The 20,907-nt window shown below is 38.1% G+C and overlaps 1 protein-coding gene across 3 annotated transcripts in view; it reads right to left on the reverse strand.

The window, feature by feature from the left end:
• LOC114537222 overlaps positions 1-19,626 on the reverse strand; it is a 35,618-nt gene extending 15,992 nt beyond the window's left edge. For 2 of the 3 annotated variants that reach the window (XM_028558358.1, XM_028558357.1), the window contains exons 1-25: positions 19,424-19,626; positions 18,254-18,400; positions 16,539-16,697; positions 14,895-15,017; positions 14,500-14,553; positions 14,254-14,379; positions 13,690-13,827; positions 12,852-13,004; positions 12,626-12,699; positions 12,226-12,373; positions 11,596-11,725; positions 10,511-10,918; positions 9,299-9,451; positions 8,432-8,506; positions 7,908-8,095; positions 7,661-7,781; positions 6,808-7,033; positions 6,184-6,433; positions 5,468-5,674; positions 4,498-4,745; positions 4,020-4,215; positions 3,324-3,624; positions 2,793-2,915; positions 1,534-1,895; positions 326-643 (exon numbers count right to left, since the gene is read on the reverse strand). In XM_028558358.1, the coding sequence (XP_028414159.1) occupies positions 326-643; positions 1,534-1,895; positions 2,793-2,915; positions 3,324-3,624; positions 4,020-4,215; positions 4,498-4,745; positions 5,468-5,674; positions 6,184-6,433; positions 6,808-7,033; positions 7,661-7,781; positions 7,908-8,095; positions 8,432-8,506; positions 9,299-9,451; positions 10,511-10,918; positions 11,596-11,725; positions 12,226-12,373; positions 12,626-12,699; positions 12,852-13,004; positions 13,690-13,827; positions 14,254-14,379; positions 14,500-14,553; positions 14,895-15,017; positions 16,539-16,697; positions 18,254-18,400; positions 19,424-19,498 (4,503 nt within the window). In that variant the 5' untranslated portion in view covers positions 19,499-19,626. The remainder of the gene's footprint in view (positions 1-325; positions 644-1,533; positions 1,896-2,792; positions 2,916-3,323; positions 3,625-4,019; positions 4,216-4,497; positions 4,746-5,467; positions 5,675-6,183; positions 6,434-6,807; positions 7,034-7,660; positions 7,782-7,907; positions 8,096-8,431; positions 8,507-9,298; positions 9,452-10,510; positions 10,919-11,595; positions 11,726-12,225; positions 12,374-12,625; positions 12,700-12,851; positions 13,005-13,689; positions 13,828-14,253; positions 14,380-14,499; positions 14,554-14,894; positions 15,018-16,538; positions 16,698-18,253; positions 18,401-19,423) is intronic. The other variant, XM_028558359.1, reaches the window with a different exon arrangement.
• Between the last annotated feature and the right edge of the window lie 1,281 nt (positions 19,627-20,907).

Genomic DNA, 20,907 nt, shown 5'->3' on the forward strand with positions numbered 1-20,907 from the left:
CAATTAGAGTGCCTAAATCTTTTATACTTCATGTAAAATGGTAAATGATGCATCTTTTTCTCAAAAGTATTCAATACTTATGCATTCTGACTGTGTTAACGAAATGTAAACAAATTTGCTTATTGGTCTAGAACGAATTTCCTCCTTGTTCTTGAATGTCGGACATGAAACCGGATTTCTATTTGGTGGAAAATCGTAGGATCTTCCTTTCAAATACAGAAAGTCAGGCCAAAACAAAAACAACTACACTTCCTTTTAAAATAATCGTACCCCGGCCAGCTGTCGAAATTACATATGAACGTTCCAATGGAAGGAGGCTACTCACAGAAATAGAAACGAATGTCTTCTTGCTCCTTATATCTTCCTCGCTGCCATGCCTCCACGATCGGTTTAAACCATCAAAACTTACAGTCCTCCTGATAGCCGCTGGACTGTAGGCTTGTCGTCGCAAGTCATTGTCATCCAGTGATTCCGTGGAGGCAATACGCGGCAGTGAATCGCGGGAACTGGAAAGTTTGCTGCCAGCAGCATCCTTGAATGCAACATAATCATTTGCTTGTTTGAAATTCGAATAGTTGTGTCGGCTTGCCGTTGACTGCTTACAGCTGGAGTGACCAACGTGATTTTGATATCTTGAGTTGGACTAAAAAACGGGGAAGGCAGATTGCAGGCTTCAGCGTTTCCACAACTTATTTGCATAAGGCTGTCCTCATGGGGAGATGGTAATGAAAAAGAGAGAAACAAAAAACGTTTGAAAAGAATGCATAATATATCCTATTAAGACTAACCCTCCCTCCCTCATTGTTGACATTTTGAAGGAAATTTCCTTCAATTGTGGAAACGCTGGCAGGCTTACAGACCCGTTTACACTTGCAATTTTCGCTGCGATTCTATGTGCGACTTCCTTCTTTAGATGTGAAGGAGTGAATGAATTACCGATGTTCAAATGAGAGCTCTTGTTATATAGGTTCTGTGTATTTTAAATGTGATTGGTTCATTCGTAGTCACATGACTTTAAATAAATGCAATGTTTCCCGCCAGGGAAACAAGTGAAAAATTGTTGCCCCGCATATTGTCATCACAAAGTTTTTTGAGATGAAACTGTCGTGAAACATGTATGTTATTGTTCCTATATAACAACACTCAATGTTCGCTACACCTCGGGAAATAGTTTTTTCGAGTCTCAATGTTTCCCTCGACTTCGTCTCGAGAAACATTCAGACTCTTGGGAAAACAAAACTCACTATTTCCCTCGGGAGCATACATTAAGTGTATATTATACATCAGAGCATTCGTAACTAATTACTCCTTCACATCTGTCAAAAGAGGAAAATCACAACATAAAATCGCAGCATAAATCGCAAGTGTAAACGAGCCTGAGTAAAAGTAAATAATTTGGCCCGTTTACATGTGAGATTTTCCTCGTTCTACGGTTGAACAAAGATGAAATGGCATATAAATTATCACGAGTGATTTGGTGCAAAATTTTCTTTCATCAATGCAAGAAATAAATCAAGGTGATAAAAATTATACCTGACTGCGCATGGCCAAATCACCAAGTGACGTCACTAAACCATCGATTAAGTCAAACGATGCCTCAAGATCGTCAACTCTCTCCCTCCCAGGCCTTTCAAAAGCTCGGTCTAAGGACTCGGCACCTTTGTAGTCTTCCTGATAGGATGACTTCATTTTGGGGATAATAGGGTGAACGCCTGGGTGAAGATATGATCTTTCAGAAGGTGACTGGTGAACATGAGGGGGCCCGGAGGATCTCTCGGATGGCGGGGGATGATAGTGTATTGAGGAATCTCTCAGAGTGTGACTGGTGGATTGCAGTATGGGAGGGCTACCCTGATCTGAGTTATCCAGAGAACCAAGGAGCTCTTTCGTGACAACTAAACGTGAAATTATGTCTCTTGAATTTTATTACTTCACCGCACATCGTCAGTCTGCTAACCTTATTGCCCAGGTCAATTACACTGCAGCTTGTATAACAGCTTAATGAAATAACTTAGGCCGAAATTATACAATTGCAATAAGATTTTATTTCTGAGAAAGGACACGTTGATATCGACATGTCGCTATCTTTCCCTTCCAGTGAAATCTAATTTTGCTGACAGAAAAAGCAAGCGAAGAAGAAAACGTGTCTAAAGGAGGCCAGTCCTCCATAATTTGAAGTGACAAAAGAAACATTATTGAAATTCTTTTCTGAACTGATTTATACTTTCAAAATCAAAATTTATACTTTCGCCAGATATATTACAGGCATGGTCTTGAGGTAAAGGGGAACATACATCACCAAAAGTGAGAATAGAAATAGCAAAGAATTGTATTCGTTTATGCCTAACTCACACTGAAGCAAACATTTTTACCTTGCTCGCTAGTAATGTAGATCTTAACTAGCTTACATTTTGATGGTGCTACTCAAGTTACTAATTGGGCAGCTAGAAATCGCCCAAAAATGGTTGATAATTCAACTAGCTGAAATATGAATTATCCAACTAGCCGAAAATATTTTATTTTCGGAAATCAGTCCAGTCTCTTCAATACCTGCATGTTTTAGAGACTCAGGTGAAGAAATATTGAGATTGTAATGAATATTTTATTCATAATAACAATAGCTAGTACTCCAGCTTACAATAATATTCCGCTATGCCACAAATTTCGGTTGTGAGAGAAAGTAGCCAACTTTAAGCATTCACATGCATGGCAAAGGTAGCTCTGCATATCGTTTCAGGCGCGATGACATGCAGTTTTGTTATCAACAAATCACCCCACCTAATCGTCCTTACCTTCAACAGATGAGTCTTGGACATTCCTTAAACTCTGCAAAGTTGCCATGAGGAAATGAGCTCTGGATGCCCACTGCCTTCTCAACATTTGAAAATGCTCCACAGTCGGTTGGTCTGGATTATCTACAAAACGATGAAAAATAACCGGTGTAGTATGGCGTTCTGAAAGTAAGCATATAAGCTCATTTGGGTCGTGCTTTATGTAGAGTTTGACGATGACATTATCAGCACTACCATCACCAGTTGGCCATTATGGTTATTTGACCGCCATTTTTGAAACCAATATTTAGCGGAAATGTACCAGTGCCAGTCCCTTTCTTTTGTTTTTGTCAGCGCGATTGTCGACAGAAACTGAAAAGGGACTGGAACCAGTACCCATTTCGGCTTCAAATTGGCTTTAAAGATGGCAGCGGAGTTATTGTCCCAGTTCACACAGAGCTCACTGACTGACACCAAACAATATTTAGCAAACTTCTCTATAATGCTCTCGAGGTTATCGTCACTATAATGTAAAACAACGGATATACCTACCAGCCAGTCCCCTAGCTGCGGCAATAACTTGTGGTGTAAGACGATCGAGAAAGTCACAGGTAACCCGAACCACTTGAGCTTTTTGAATGTTGTTACTATTACTGATTGTTAAGCAGGCGTGATTTCTCACACGGGCAACTTTTGAGGAGAGTTTGTTCGATTGCGCTTCGAAATCACGTAAGTACTCCAGCTTCATACTGCGGTCAACACGGCTCACATTCAGCGCTGCGCCGGCGAGCCGATCAACATGGGCCGATACATCAGCGGTCATGTCGTCAATTAGTGAGGTGAATAGGTGCACCTGAAAATCATGAATATATATTACTGACTTAGGGAGATGTTCGTAATGGAGAATGCCGAACGATCCTCATATTTTTCGCTAGGTTCTCCAAAATATCATTGTTTTGGATTACAAAATATATCTCGCTCTTAATTCACTCAAACTCGTTCTAACATCTTAAATCAGTTTTACAGAACAGAAACTTTGAAGAAGATAAACAAAAACTTTTTAAAAACATAAATTTTTCAATCGCTTTTTCAGAAAAGTGGTCCATGAGTATTTTCTAGAGTAGAGTAGGAAAATACTTATTTTACAAAGTTTTGAAACGCATAGGGTAGCGGGTTAAATAAATTAAATCGCAATTTAGCTAACATTGTAGCGGCAATTAGGCAAGGCATACTCATGTATATACAAACCTTTGTAGACCACTCTCGTTGCAATAAAACCATTTTCTCTACACAAGACATAAAATGAAGGCTTTCTTCAATTGTTCCCGCATCGGCACGTACTTTCTCTTGTACAATCAAAACAGCATTTTGGAACTTCTGGGTTAACTCATCAACGAACAGGACAGTTTCCTGAGCTTTGTCAGCCTTTTCTTTGTCTCTACAACTGGCAGAAAAGGGCTCAAATCAATTATGCATGTATATTTCACATTAAGATCGACTTTCTAGTGAACTCTATTTACAACTGGAACAAGCATTTATCATGTTACTTTCCAGTTTCAATGGTTACTTTCCAGGACTAATGGTTAAGATTGGGGTTTAGATTGCCGTTTTTTTTAGGATTAAAGTTGGCAATAGGCGACTGCAAGGATTATATTCAGGATTAGGTCCAGGATTGAAATTAGAAGATTAAAATCAATAATAGTAAAATATGGTACACCTTACTTACTCGGCAGAACAACCATCAGCCATTTCCTTCAAAGTCACAATATAGGTATTCAACAACTTGCATCGATCCCTAACAACCTGATGGTCGCCATGCAAAGCTGCCGTGCAGATACCATCAACTGGTGCCGAGGTCCCTGCCGTGATATCATCAACAGCAAGAATCAGAGACAGAACTTTGCACGCCCAATCACGACGAAGAAACTCCAAGGTAACGACGTCCGTTATCTTGTCACGGTTTTTAAACATTTCCTAAAATATCAAATTTCATTAAAGATGTGTATTAGTCCGTAATGCAAACATGCAGATGTTTTGTGGACGTTTCAAGTAAGGTTTGCTTAGCGCTTGTTTACATGATCCCGCTTAGCCGAGATTCAACGGTGCGTGAGATGATTTTGAGGTATTGAGAAGAGCATATAAAATGATCCTGGTAGTCGTGTAGTCATCCTTACAATAGCATGTGCTGGTTTGGTTTCATAAAAGGAACCTTAAGATACACCAGATCTGCAACGCGGACGTGACATGAGATCAGCCGGTACTGTTAGGGATCCAATTGTAATTAGTTTTACATACAGCTCTGCCCTTGTTTACCAAAAGGAGTGCATAAATTTTATTCCTGTTGTGAAACCGTGGAAACGACGATAGTATTACTTCACGTTCGCTTCGTAGATTTCGTGTATTTTAAGTCGCTAGAGACTTGTTTCGAGTCATATCACGCTTCGTTGAATCTCGGCTAAGTGGATCATGTAAACTGCCAATAAAACTAATATTCGCGCCTATGGCTCAGTTATTCAAGTTGCCTAATTTCTAGATTAATTTTGCGACAAACTACATTTCCCGTCGAGATGAATTCGAAGCGTGGGAGATTCAAACCATACAGCTGCCGGCCTTCCAAAGTAATCGTCTTCAAATTCAGCATGTTGTCACTTAAAGTCGCGTTACAGTGTTGCAAAATGCAGTGGACGAGTACATACCTGAGAAACAGTGATAAATCGTTTCGTCAATTCATCCATCTCAGCTGATGTGACCATAACTAACTCAATCCTTCTCAAAGAATCTTGATTCCTGGCAGGAGCCTCACCTTCGCCACTGACATCAACCGCATCCTCAGCATCGGCAGCAGCCTTGGCGCAAGATGCCAGCCCACGCAGCCGTAGGACGTGCTGTTTCAGGTTGGAAATCTAAAAAGAATGGATTTCAAGTTGTGGGTTTTACATGCATTGGGTTCCGTTACCGCCAAAATTCAGACACGTTATTTTATAAAATGCAGGGTCGAATTTATAAAATGCATTGTCGAATTTATAAAATGGAGCGAATAATTTAAAATTATACCATAATTTATATACCGCATTTTAAAAAAATTCGACCTTGCATTTAAAAAAAATTGGACCCTTCATTTTAAGAAAATTCGACCCTTCATTTTAAGAAAATTCGACCCTTCATTTTAAGAAAATTCGACCCTGCATTTTATAAAATAATGTGTTTGAATTTTGGTGGTAACGGCACCTCATATAGTCTTATGACCTATGTGCTAAGCTGCTAAACTTCCTCCATTGAGACATGCGTGAGTTTTTTTCATTTTGAACAACGTTGAAATAAAGCAAAACAGCAAAACACGGCTCCTGGGCGGGAGCCATTTTCAAGATCGTGGCTACGCAGTAATTTTTAAATTTCAAATATAATTGTTTACCTGTTTGGTGTATAGTTTTTGATCTTTCAAAGTCGCGGCTTGCACGACACACGAAGCAGACACCGACCAAGGATTCACGAGTTTGTCAACGGTTGCCCGAACAATGTCCAGTTTCTCGCTCCATTTATCGCACTTCACCCGAAGTTGGTTGTTGGCTTTCGTGTCGTTCGGGTTCGCAGCGACCGTCCACGCCAGTTGAACGACATCTGCGGTACTTTCGTACACTTCCGATGATGTTGTGAGAACCAGACTGTCAAAAAATTAAAGAAAAAGGTTTCCGTAGGTTAAAGGGCTTCAGGACCCACACCTGTATTCATAAACCCATCTGAATTAGGACGAATTATGAAATTATTTCAATATGAAATATGTCATATGAAAACCAGCCCTAATGTCATGTTAACAATGAATCAAGTACTATCCGAATTTGTCATATTTTGTCTTGAGTACTTCAGCTTCGTTTTCCAGGAGTTAATAATAATCAACGAAATTCTATCAATTCAACGTCAGTTCAGCCTTTCAGTTGATAAGACGAACTACTTACTACACCTCACTTGAAAATATAGAAAACTTCAATTGAGCTCATTTGAACTCAGTAAAATATGTTTAAGTGCCTGCTTTATTTACCTCGACGCTTCTTTGTTCTTGGAGCGTTTCAATGCTGGCTCTTGGATAAAATCTTTCAAACTTGCAGCACGTCTTGAAAGCTCGTTACATCGTCGTTCAACGAGAGCGTAGTCGGACTGAGAGACCGCGTCAAGCAACCGAGACATCAGCGACGACGGCGAGGCACGAAGTAAAGCCGAGAGCTTGCCGAGCATTTGAATATCGTCCGCTTCGACAAGAGTTAAACCTTAAAAAAATAGATATTTTCTAATCCGTTTGGAAAAAAAAGAGCTATCTACGCACATCACGCAAACAAAGGCTTAAATCTACGGTTTTTTGGTTGTAGAATTATTGATTTAAGCAATTCTACAGCGTGTCTAAAAAAACGCAACCACTTAAATATGCAAGAATATTAATATTGTTCGGGTTTGCACCATAGTTCAGCTAAAATGACTTTTAGCATTTTAAATGAAGGATTAAGAGCCATTTTCAATTCCCAGAGGTGCTTATCTATTGCCCTTTAAAGCTGTATTAATGTTCTTGCATATTTAAGTGGTTGCGTTTTTTTTGAGACACCCTGTAGTTCTATTGACAATACGTAATCTTGGAGCTATAAAAGGCAAGGTAATTTTAACTACAGAAATGGAAGAATTCGACCAACAAAATCATGTATAAAATCATGTAGAAAATCATGTACTCATGTACGTATGTATTTTTTCCGGGACTTTGATGATGTGTATGGGAGAATAAGATTGTGGCAATGGCTTTAAATTGTGATTCTCCATCGGGTTAATTTTGCTCTTTACGTTGGTAGGAAGTGAACCTTGTCTAATTTGTAGAATAGGCTATGATATATGTAAGAAATGTGTTTTACCTAACAATAAACACTGTCTCGTTTCTTGAACATAATTTTCGATGTCTCTGGAGTTGCGATTTCTGATCGGTCCTGTGGATGTTTGATTCACCGAAAGAATGTTTGAATCTGGGCTGTTCATCTGAAGAAAAATATTAAAAAAGCGTTAGCGTTAGCTCAAAAGCCACCCGAATTTCCAAATAGTACAATGTGCCCGATTTTTCAAAGGTATTGAAACTAGAATCGAGAAAAATCCAACCATGCTTACCACAACCGCTGGGCTGTTTCTTCCTATTGGACTGATTTTTCCAACTGGATTGTTTTTTCCAACTGGGCTGTTTCTTCCAACTGGACTGCTTTTTGCAACCGGACTGTTTCTTCCGGCTGAACTGCTTTCCCCGTGAATCGCAGGAGAGAGACGCATGCTTGGCAATTCATTGCTCGGAAAACCTGAAACTGAACCCATTGAAAAAAATCTTTTTTTAAATTAACTCACTAGTACACAAGAAAGTGTTAGCTAATTTTGACTCAAATTACGTTTAAACAATAGAATAAGAGCAAAGCCTAAAGCCTAACTTCTATTCAGTCGTAATTGTGATGAACAAGTCATTTTTACCGATGTGAAAATCAAGTCCTGTTGTAAATTTGTCTTTTTTCTGTGTTGAAATCAGTCATTGTTGAACCATGACAATTACGACTAAATAAAAACCAGACAGTGTTTTTTCCAAGAATTTCTGCGGTTCCAAGACCATAGCTCATAATAATAATAAAAACAAAATCCAGAAGAGTCACCTGCTGCTGTATTGCTGGTCACATTTATCATGGGTGGTACTGGTGGATTGGAATCACTATCTTCAAAACTGTTGTCTAGGGAAAAATATTCCAACCATGCATGTGTAACTTATTTCACAATAGAAGTGATAACAATAAAAGTTGCAACGGGAAAAGCTCTCAGATGGTGTTAGATTATATTTATAGAACATGCCTACAGCGCGTTTTCATTATCCGCAAGAGTCTATCCGCACCCGCGTTTTTTACCATACCCAGCGAAATAAACTAAGGTGCTGTTTACATGCGCCCTGTTACCCGAGATTCAACGAAGCATGAGAGGACTTTGAGGTATTGAAATAAGTCTTTATGACACCAAACAAGCACATGCTAGTGTTGTGGTGATTATACAACTGCCAGGATAATGTTATCTGCTCATTTCAATACCTCAAAATCATCTCACTCTTCGTTGAATCTCGGAAGCCCGGGCTCATGTTAACAGCCCCTTAAATACTCACATATGTTATTAACGAAATTCCAGAAATCGATCACTTTTATATTGTCTAAAAAGGAAAACTTCTCTACCCTCTCTCCCTCCCTCATGTTTTTCGCACGAAGGGTAGCATCCATTTTAAAAGAAGAAATCTTAATTGAGGTATAAATCATAAAACTAAACGCAAAACTATGCATTCAGAAAGCATAGCATGTTCTTTAAACACGTCGATGTTCCTAAATATATTTCCCAGTTAGCTCCGTTTACAATAAATATCGGCTTACTTAAAGCTGGGCAAAAGAACCAGTATGGACGGTATGAAATCATGTATTCTTAACAGTACAAGAAGCCCAGCAAACCCTAGAACCTTGATTAAAACAATGAGTATTTCACTCTACCTTTAAGGTGAACTGGTGATCTTCTTACAATTGATCTCATTTCGCCTAAATTTTCAACGAGTTTCATGACCTGTTCCATGAACTTTACATGATTTCGTGAATCTTGAATGTGGCAGATCACCTCGCGCGATAACGAAGCCAGCTCTGGAAAAACTATAAAGATATAAAGGTATAAAGAGAAGATAGCTATATGGTTTAGTTTAAGTAGAGTCTAAATTAGAGCATGAAGGCAATAATATATAACAAGACTATAATAAGATGATTTCACGTGATAACGAAGCTAGCTCTGGAAAAACTAAAGATCAAGGTATAAAGAAAAGACAGCAAAGGTTTAGTTCAAATGGAGTTTAAATTGAAACATGAAGGTAATAATAATATATAATTCAATTTTGCTTCATTTGAGAAAGGACTTTATATCAAAGTTGGCAATCTCATTTAATAGTGAAGAGAGACCGTAGCAAACATGTAATGCACTAGTGCACTAATTTGCATGACACAGAAAAACTGCTAAAAATAACCATTTTGTTTTGTAATGCAAATTTGTGCACTAGTGCTGAATCCACCGCTGTTAAGCCAGATGACCAGCAAATTAGCCTTTCTCAGGATCACTGACTATATTCGCCATTTTGGGGGAAATTTTAAGTTTCTTAAGCGGGTTTAACAATATGAAAAGCATTTTTTTATTGTCAACAGACTATTTATAAAATAAATTAGGCAAAAACTGAAAACAGTCGACGTTATGCTGTATCCCAAAATGGCGGTATATCTTCGTCATCGTGAAAAAGGCTAATTCAAATACTGAGAATACTGAACATGGGACACTGACTCAGATACTGAGAATACTGAACATGGGACACTGACTCAGATACTGAGAATACTGAACATGGGATACAGACTCAGATACTGAGAATACTGAACATGGGTTACTGACTCAAATACTGAGAATATTTAACATGGGATACTGACTCAGATACTGAGAATATTTAACATGGGATACTGACTCAGATACTGAGAATATTGAACATGGGATATACTGATACATTAAATATGAAACAACATGAATATATCAAGTAAAATGGCATCAAATAATTCTCGGAATGACTCTTAGTCTCTTATAGCCAGAAATCCTAGCTCAAACGGTAAGCTGGGACCCTGCGATTAGGGTTCCTTAGTGCAAGACCCAATCAATACCCATGACGGCGTTATAGCTACCTGAACTCATACGAGACGTCACTTCAGTCAATCGGCTCTTAAACAGAGGATCAGCAGCCCGCTGTAATTCAGTCTTGCACACATGAACAGCCCTCTCGGAAATACCAACCAACAGCGATATTTCACCGGACAATTTCTGAAAGTTGTACTCCGCTAAGGCTTCCCTGCATCGCGACAAACTTTCATTTGCCAAGGCTTCTGTTGTGCCGAGAAAATCTCCGGGACTCACAGCATCCACAGAAAGGTCTGACAACACGCCGACTTGTGTCTGCCATTCCTGTTGAATGGTTTTTAAATACTGCAAGTGCTTGCTGTTTTGAGGTTGCTGACGAATTTCGTTGGATGTGCTGATTATCCTCGGTGTTAGAGCCTCGATTTGGCCAATCGTAGAACGGATTGCATGAACACCTAAAATTTAGATTTATTTAATATTTAGTCACAAAGTTGCCTACTTGTGGTCTGAATTACTTACTCACTGACCGGTATATCAATATATTGTTCATCTGGAGTGAGTGCTTAAGGTGTAATGAGGTGAGACACGAAAAATGACGAATATATGTCTCAGACAACCGCTTATGAAAACTTTATATTTGCGAAGAATTGCATATCAGTAAAACAAGCGAATGACAGTGGGCAAGCCGTTGACAGTTTTGGCATTAATCTTTATCTTGGCACTCAGTCCAGATGAACTAATATACAAATATACACAGGTCAGTGACTGATTTATTTAAATTCCACGGACAATTTCATGTTTGCGTCATGCCATTGCTTGGCAAACTGTTTAAAAAGCGTCAGAAAATATAGAAACAACAGACAGTGTTATTCTTAAGAATTTCAGCGGTTCAGGGATCATTTAACTTCAATATTCGAGCTAGGCTACAAACGATTAATTGCAGTGCATTGTGGGAAACACGTGATACAGTTTCGTGAGCTGAGAAATGAAAGGTCTATAGTGCGCCCTAAAGTTTATGGTAAACTAAAGCTATATTCATACAGCACTAAAATTACCACCAACAGACAATGGCTGGATGCGATCAATTTGTTAACTAACACAGAGACAAATGTTATTGTTGATTTATTCTTACGGTCTGGTTCAGCAGCAACGGAGGATGCATTACTTGCGGCTTGACATATTTTAGCAGAGTAATTCAGAAACGTTTGTTGACATTGCATGAGGCGGTTCATCGATTGACTATAGTTCAACAAACGATCATTCTAAAAATAAACAATAAAACAAGTTAACTATATCGTATTATGGGGGAAATATGAGCAGTCACTCTACTTCTGGTACTGTATTTATCTTCAAAGTTATGTTTTTAATGTTTTGTGCCGACTGATAATTGAGTTTTAGCTATAGAGTATATGGAATAGCATATGACAGGCAACCAGGTTTTCGCGCTCAAATTTTAGCCAATCAGGACTCAAAAAGGTTGTCGAAATATATGTTAATATATAACTGCGTTGCATCAAATGTGGTATAACAACTGACTAAATAGACAAAACACTTCTCGACGTTTCGACCTGAGGGCCTTCGTCAGGAGAGAATAGTATCTCCTGACGAAGGCCCTCAGGTCGAAACGTCGAGAAGTGTTTTGTCTATTTAGGCAGTTGTTATACCACATTTGATGCTAAGTTGTTCGAAGACGCTGCCACGCTGCTCCTTGGTTATATTATAACTGCATGGTTCATTAGATATGTAAATACAGCTACCGTACCGTCGTTGCAGCAGTAATAAGGTTCTGCAGTGGAGTGTCCAGATCAGAAAACGCTGTTAAAACAGCAGCAATTATTGCCATAGTGACACGCCGGTCCAAAGAACGTAGACATTGTTGCAGTTTGTCTGTTTGGAAGTCAAATTCCTGCCTAAAATATTAAATGATAAGTTCTAAATCGATTTAAATACCACTTGCATGGTAAACCTTCGTTAAGGTGGTCTTTCAAGATAAATCATGATTTTCTATATACTAGACCACCTTAACAAAGTTAACAACATGATATTTTTCTTTCTGCAAAGGGGCATTTGACATCGACATGTCGCTATGAGTTATGGCTTTGTTGAATAACACAGGAATTTGAATACTGCCCAGCTTTAAAGGTCGAAATTATAATGGCTACCTGTATCGTTCAGACATTGGATTGGATGCAAGGGCGTCCTGTGCCTCGTTCAGTTGCCCTCGAGTTTCCAGCACCTAGAAAATTCATCATCGCACACATCTATGAGTCATCTCTGTATAAATGTTTAGTATAAGATATGTTTAATTAGGCAATTAGCTCTGTTCCGCCTTGGCCAAAGTTCTTGGTAATAATAAAGTGTTTTGAGTTGCTTTCGCGTTTTTATTACCTCATGACAAGCTTTGGCGATTCTTAGCTTTCTCTTTTGATTTTCGCATTTCTCGGCGACGGCTAAACTGTTTCGTACAATAGCGTCAAGATAATAATCTAAGTCACTGCCTGAAGTTGGCATATGACTGACAGAGGCAGGCTCCAACGGTTTCTAAACGAAAAATACAGATAGAAAACTGAATCGAATGTTTAGGAGGACACATATGCCAATTGCTGTTGTCCTTGATATACTACAGTAACTTTAAAACAGGTCAAAATTATCAAAGCAAGAGAAGTTCAACTTAAGGTGGAATAACACAAGGTTCTAATCTCGGCCCTTTTTATATAGCTATACATACTCAGGTTGCCCTAAATTGCGTTAAGAGCAATTTTCCAAGTAAACAAGGGTTAATATCTTTCGAAAAATCACAGGCAAAGATTAAAGTTTCCTAAGCATTAAAATTTCGTGTACAAGGTAATCTAAAATTAAGGTGAAAATTCATTGGATATGAATTCGGGTGTTGACCAGATTAGCTCAACTTTTAGACGGGAAAGAAGGGTGCGAATCTGCTTATTATTTCAGCTTTCCAGGAATTATGCATCCCTTACAGACTAGAGTTCGTGCCTTCCCACCCCACGGCTGGCGACTGGCGAAGCTTCACCTCAGCCCTTTACAAAACCCCACTGTTTCTATCTCAGCAATTTGTCCTTCAGAATTGTCTTTTTCACATTAAAAGCACCTGAAAGAGTCTATACTGAAATAAGTCGAGCCCAGATCTGCTTTGTGAAGCTGAGAATGGCTTCAAAGTCGTCCATTTTTTGGTACACCGAGCAAATAATTTTAAGTAAATACATACTTGTGACTGTGGTGAGTTGTTCGTTGATACGAGATGTGTTGGTTCTTCGAGATTATCCGTTACGCCCTTCGTCTCAACCGTCCGAATGATTTGAGAACATGCCATATATATTTGCCTGAAGATGTAATCTCGACGTGCCTGCAAATAAGAAAATCGTAAAGGAACGGATTTCTAACCAGCGATTTTTAACAGGGATGGATCTAAGGCGATTTAGTTGGGAGGGGGGGGGTGCAGGATATGGGTCGGGGGAAAAGCAGATATTTGTCCCTCCGTCTGACTCCCCTCAGGTTTAAAGTAGGGGGTGCGTAACCCTTCCCGACAGTAAATCTATCCCAGAATATAAATTGATATCGATTTTAAAAAACTCCGTATTTTTGCTCGCACGGCTGTTTGTGACTGGCAACGTCAATAAACAAAATAAATATTTTCAAGGTGCTGCAAATTGCAAGCACAGAACCACGAGACCATAACATATTTGTTAATAGTAGCGGAACTGGCAAGTTCAAAACGCAAAAACAACATTTAGCGTAAATTATAGAATATATTTTCTGCATATGTACGTACTTTCACTGCCTGTTTATCAGGATTCTGCATGTATTCGTGACTTGTAGGCAATAACGTTGACGTAGCGTTCGCTAGAAGAGCCGTTGATGAAGCAATTACATCTTGCTTAGCTGGGCTCACAAGCTCCTAAGAAAAATATAGTAAATTTGAGTGATTTGGGGTGATCAAAATACAGAAAACTGAGAATAATACACTTTTGTGCAACACCACACCATAAACATAACATATGAAAAAAATTTCACTCACGTTTTGTCTCTTTTGACACAACATCAGCAACTGAGACACACTATCACTGAATATCTAATAAAGAAAATAAAAACACGTGTTAGAATATACAACCATTTGGTATCTTGTACGAAAAATTGATAATATTATATATAGAAAAGTACGCCTTTTGTAAGGTCAAAAAACAGATTAGCATAGCGGGATAGAATAGAACATCAGGAAGGTTATGTATCGTTTCTCAATCAAGCGAGATACTGGGTCTAGCGAACTACAAATGGGTCAGGAAATTTAAATTGATGTAGGTACCAACTACCAAAGGTAGAAACTACCTTTCCTTTCCCGCCAAAACATTTAAAAATTACGTATCGTTGTTTTATGAACATGCTCGCTGTACAAATATAGGAAATGATCCATACCTGGAAGTGATTTCTGAACTCTGACCAAGACTGGATATTTTCTAAAATCCACAATTTTTGCAGAACCACGTTTGTCTTGTGAATAATCTTTCGTACTTCGGCGTCATCGGATGTCAGAAGAACCTAAATTTGAAGGACATCTTTCTTCAAACAATGTACAAAGTACATCCTTCTATAATTCTAATTACGATTCCCTGCTGTATTTCATTTGAACATTTGCTAAAATATTGAGAGTTCTTTGAAACGAAAAATCTGTTGAAAGGAAATTTGTTTCCACATGCACAAAATGTCATTTTGAAAACATTGACCGGATTTATATATACTAGAGACGGATGTTCCGTCTGGACGAACTTGAGCATGCAAAAGATAGTTCGTCTTCTAGTTCATCAGTCTGTAAACACGGGCAAACAGACGGATCATCCGTCAAGACGAATTATCCGCATAGTTCCCCCATTTAGACGAATTGGAATGGGTATAGTACACTTAATTAGACGCATCATCCGTCTGCTAGTATGATGGCGAAAAACTACGGAAAATTTCGTCATAGAGCGACGCTTCACGCTTGTGCCACATCAATAATTTTTCCTCATTTAGGCCCTGTTTCACTATACCGGATTGCTTCCGGAGTGGGTCAAATTTTGTAGGTATTAAAGGGTATTAAATAATATATATATTGTCACATTTCGAAATAAATAAATCGATCGAACTAATAAGCATTTAAACGTTGCCCTTTAAAGGCAAACGAATATATCGTGACAAGCAAATCCCGTACAGTGTGAAGATCAGAGCCTTAATTTTTTTACAAGATAAATGCTTCACTAATTACATTTTTGTCGTCATTGGATTTTCTTGCCATGTACATTCCTTACCAATTTCCGTGCAGTTTCATAACGGGCGATTCTATTTCGTCTGTTATTTTCGTGTGCATAGTTTGTCTTTTATTTATACGGATAATCCGTCCCTAGTATAAATTGCTCCCCGAGTCATGATTTACATCTTGCACTAAGGGGCTGTTCCCATGACCCCGGTTACCCGAGATTTAACGAAGTGTGAGATGATTTTGAGGTATTGAAATAAGTCTTTATAAAACCAAACAAGCACATCACGCTATCGTTGTGAAAACTGCACCGCTGTCAAGGTCATGTTATATACATACGGTACTCGTTTCAATATCTAAAAGTTATCTCACGATTAATTAAATCTCGGCTAAGCTCGACCTACATTACATAAATAGCGCATAAGTCTAAGAAAATATTAGAGAGTTTGATACAGTTATGATACAAAACCTTGCAACAAACTTGGCAACAAAACATTGTACCAATATTGTCAGATCGTGTTTGTATCAGACTTTTTGATTTATACGAGGCAATTAAGTTGTTACAAGTGTGTTACTAGAAAGCTTAAGACACCACGGTCTCCGACGATGCCGGGTTCTGCTATATTTTGTTCAATGAATTCCATCGATGTTTGTTTTTTAGAATTTACTTGGATAACCCTTTTCCGGCATTTGCCTTTTCAGGCAAGCAAGATTTCAAAAAACATGCATGTAAACAAGAAGGAATTTATTGAACAAAATAAGGCAACAAATCCCCGTAGATCGGAACTGGGTATCTTAACTTCTCTATTGATTAGTTGTTCACTTACATTTACGGTGTATTCAAGAACCTTTTTTGCGGATTCCACCAAAATTAATCTCACGGAGCGATTGTGAGGGTCAACGCGTAATTGTTGTGCTGCTGTTAATAGGCTGTTTCCTGCTTCAAGAACTTGTGTGCAAGCACCAGGCATATCCAAACTCAATTGCTGAAAAAATATATTAGAATTACTCGTATATTATTATAATTAAAACATGCTGGTATAAAAAGAAACAAATTTCAGAGAACAAGGTCATCATGAAATTTAACATATGACCAGGTCTCCAGTAATATAGCAAAGCTCAGTAAAGCAAGTCATCCAGTGATACAGTATAGCTCAGTCGTGCAGGTCATTCACTTCAGTTCAGTAACATAAGAAAGCTCAGTGGGGTAGGTCATCAAGTAATTTGGCAAAGCTCAGCCTCAGTAGAATAGTTCATTCAGTAACACAAAGCTCTGTGGTATAGTTCATTCAGTAAAACAAAGCTCAGTGGTATAGTTCATTCGGTAACACAAAGCTCAGTGTTATAGTTCATTCAGTAAAACAAAGCTCAGTGGTGTAGGTCATCTATTAGGAAGTTTCATTCATTTACTCTGTAGTAAGCCCAGTGATGAAGGTTATTCAGTAGCCATGCAGTAGCTTGCAAGCACTTGCTAGCATGCAGCACTTTTCAATGTTTCGACCAAAAGGCCTTCATCAGGAGAGTTAAAGTAGTATGAAAGTGAATAGGGGAGAACAGTCAGAACACATGTTATGTATGCGGTCAAAAAAAATAGGAAACAAAAACTAAAATTACAAAGGTGATTATTGAAATCCGGCATCTGATAGGTCGATCAACCTCCAGTTATTATCGGATAATCACCTAAACGGATGTTTCAAAAAGGCGGCGAGTTTGAATTGCAGTCAAAAGTGTTGAGATATTTCTTCAGGTTTGTAAAACATGCATTTTCTGTAACAGATTTGTTTTTTCAAAAATCACCTTTGTATTTATACTAAAACAATTATTCAGCTTAGACTTGTATTCGTGAGTATTGGTGACTAAAATCCTTATGACAAGTTGTGATATAACAACCTTGCTACAAATTTGGCAGCACTTAGTTTGTAGCAATATTGTTAAATCATGTTTGTATCAGACTTGTTGGAACAGCCTTGTAACCAGTCTTTTGATTCAAGTTGTCTGGGGCAGACTAGTCCCTATATATAGTCCTCCCTAGTCCTCCTAGTCCTTTTCTCAAGCAATACTGATCTCAAAATATTTGCATCAGGGACGAAATCAGGGACACTTTTTGAAATCTCAACATTTTGTGCCTCTCAGCATGGGCTTCCCCTGCGTAATTAATAGTGCACGCTTACAAGGCCTGCGACTAGGCTGTGTCTGGGGACATGCAAGTAGTGTAAACAAATCTTGTTGCAAGCTTGTGAACAGACAAAACGTAATATTTTACCTATGTAGGTCATTCGATCAGTAATTTAGGCGTGTGTGTGCCATTAACTAATACAGCAAAGCCAAGTAGTGGTTGTCCTATTAAATCTCAGATCTGGTCATTTGGTAATATAATAAAGCTCAGTAGAGCAAGTTGCTCATTGGAAAACTAAAAACTATGCAGTAACATTGTTTCTTGCAATATATGTGTTTATTTTTGCATTGAGGACAAAAATATGGGAAAATTGAACAAACCTTATATATTTCAAATTCTAATATTAATTCAAGAGGCAAACCTCACCTCATCAGAGCTCTCATGAGCAAGATTATATCCAATGTTGGTCAGTGTTTGAACAGTTTGAAAAATATGTTCAGCAGATGAAACAAGGTCAGGAAAGGCATGTTGGTCCTGGACACCAGCTTCATTTAGTATGATCAAATTGGACACCTAGGAATTAAATTATCATTTAATTATCATTTAAATAAGTACAATTGTTATACATACCTCTCATGTAAAAACTAGGGTACCACAAGAAACAAAAATCTTTACTGATGATTACAATTTCTTTCACTTATAAATGAATTAAGTAATTAAGTGGTCATTTCTGGTATTTGACATAGGGTAGATATTTGGGTATATGAATAAATATATAAACATGTGGTTTTTCATGTCTATGTGACTTTGCATACATATGATTTTTAGGTCTAAAAGGCTGGGTCACTTGAGTGAAAACAATTAAAGTCTGTGAGCTTTTGCATGCCAATATATCGCACATATTGTTTGTCAGCTTTAAAGCCAGGCAATGGCGTTGACTGCTTTGCCTTTCGTGGCTTAGGCCATTTTTATGGAGATGAAAACAAGCTGATACCAGGCTGTCTTGGTCTTACTATAATGTATATATAATAATAATACTTTCATATGAAAACAGGATAAAAACGTTAACCATATATCAGTCTTATTTAAGGCATAACTACTTGCTGAACTGACTGGGTTTAGAGATGGAGATGTATTGAATCTGGATTAATGTAAATACAAAGCATATTTCAGACTAATTCGAAATGCTAAACAAAACATGCAGAGTTGCACACATTTGTTCACTGGGCTGCATAGATATAGGAACAGCCAGCAGTTCATCAGCGTCTGTGGGGATATGTTATGGTATGTGTTTGTTTTATACAAATGTTTTGAAAATTTTAATTTTCATTCTGGTCCAACTTTTTCCCATATCATGTAAACATGCCATATTGCTCCCTAGCCTGGAATTTTCAAAGTTCCATCCACGATTCCACGCCCACGGTGGACGCACTGTACAATTTAAAAAATGCAGTGCTACAAAACAAGTACCAAAGCCCAAATGCCAAACTCCGATGAACGGTGTACCCCAAATATTTTATTTAAAACACGAACAGCGAAGTTATAAAAAGGGTAAAATGCAGACATTCCTGGGCGATTATTATATTAAACACTCACTTGACTTGCAATAGGGGCAAGCACACGTTCGATCGATTTTGTTTGAACCAAAGTTGTTAAAGAAGACGAAGCCATCTCTCGCGTCAATCATGTCTGAAACATTCCTTACAATAGAGTATGATCATCGTATCAGCCCAAAGGATCGCGATTAACACGAAACCAAAAAAGTCTTGATATTTCAAGAATTTCGACCTTTGGTTCAATTTGAAATTTGGAAATATTTGTTGTGGTAAGCGGGGTGGAACGTGGGCTCACGACGATGACCTGTTTATGAAATATAACTGGAGTCTAGTGGGAATGGACCAGTAAACTCTATACAGCTCAACATTATCACATAATCAAAGGCATAATTTTGGTGATGGGAGTAAAACTTTTCATAATTTTATGATATTCAGAAGGGAATTGATCATTTTTTGTTGAAACTTTTTTCAAGAACTGGACTGAACAGGCCTGCAAGGCTGCAATCTATAGAAGTGAATATGTCGAAGGACAGTGAATTGTCTTATGGTACCAGAGAAACTTGTATTATTGACGTGGTTGATGAGCAGTGGCGCAAAGATCAATTACCCAACAATGACATTCTTATTCCTGAGAGAGAGCTACCACCAAGTGACGACACCGATACTGTTAATTTCTCTGAAACCTTGAAAGAACAAGATGAAAAATGGACTGACCTTGGACTTCAAAATCTACAAGAATCACCACGACATCATTAAGTTAATAATTGTGTGTTGTAAATATTTTTGTGAAGGTTCACTGCATGTACACACAAAATTATTTGTGACTGTAATTGAAGATGGCTGTTTGGGTATTGATTTGAGATATTATATTACAAAAGTTTTCTTAATACTCTACTCACTTATTTATGAGAAATAACTGTTTCATAGCCCGGTATTTAAACAGATTAGCAAAGCAGTCACAAAAAAGTCCCAAAACAACTGCAAAATGTCACAGATTTTAAGGGTTAGGTCTTACAGGGATGCTTTCGCTCTCTAGCCTTGGTAAATCCTATGAATGGCAAAAGCTGGCCTCACACAAAGGTTATTATTGTTGATTGGTGATGACTGGCAACCAAAATGCATGATTTGCTATCTAACATAACAATAGTTTGCTGACTGTGACATATGAGACTAAGTAACATGTGAGAAATTGTTACCAAATTTTGTAATCTGCAGGTAAGCTTTGCCAAAACAGTACTTCAGGTTGCAGTCAGATTCTGCTCCTGGAGTGTTCCCTGAACTGACCTCAAAATGTTTAGATTTTAGGGACAGAAGTAAAAATTGAAACATTTATTTACATGCTAATGTACCTAAATCCTGAACATTATAGTCGAACACCCAAGTCTGGTCACCCTAAAGTAACAGGTTTAGCCGTACATTAGCTTGTAAATAAATGATATGCCGTGTCAATTTCGTCAAGTTTGCACTTTTACTTCAAATAAAAGCATTCTCCATTGGGCAGTTGGACTGCTTATGGGTTTTTTG

This window comes from Dendronephthya gigantea, unplaced genomic scaffold (genome assembly GCF_004324835.1).
Source record: "Dendronephthya gigantea isolate DGI-Jeju-01 unplaced genomic scaffold, DenGig_1.0 000154F, whole genome shotgun sequence".
NCBI classification, from domain to species: Eukaryota; Metazoa; Cnidaria; class Anthozoa; order Malacalcyonacea; family Nephtheidae; genus Dendronephthya; species Dendronephthya gigantea.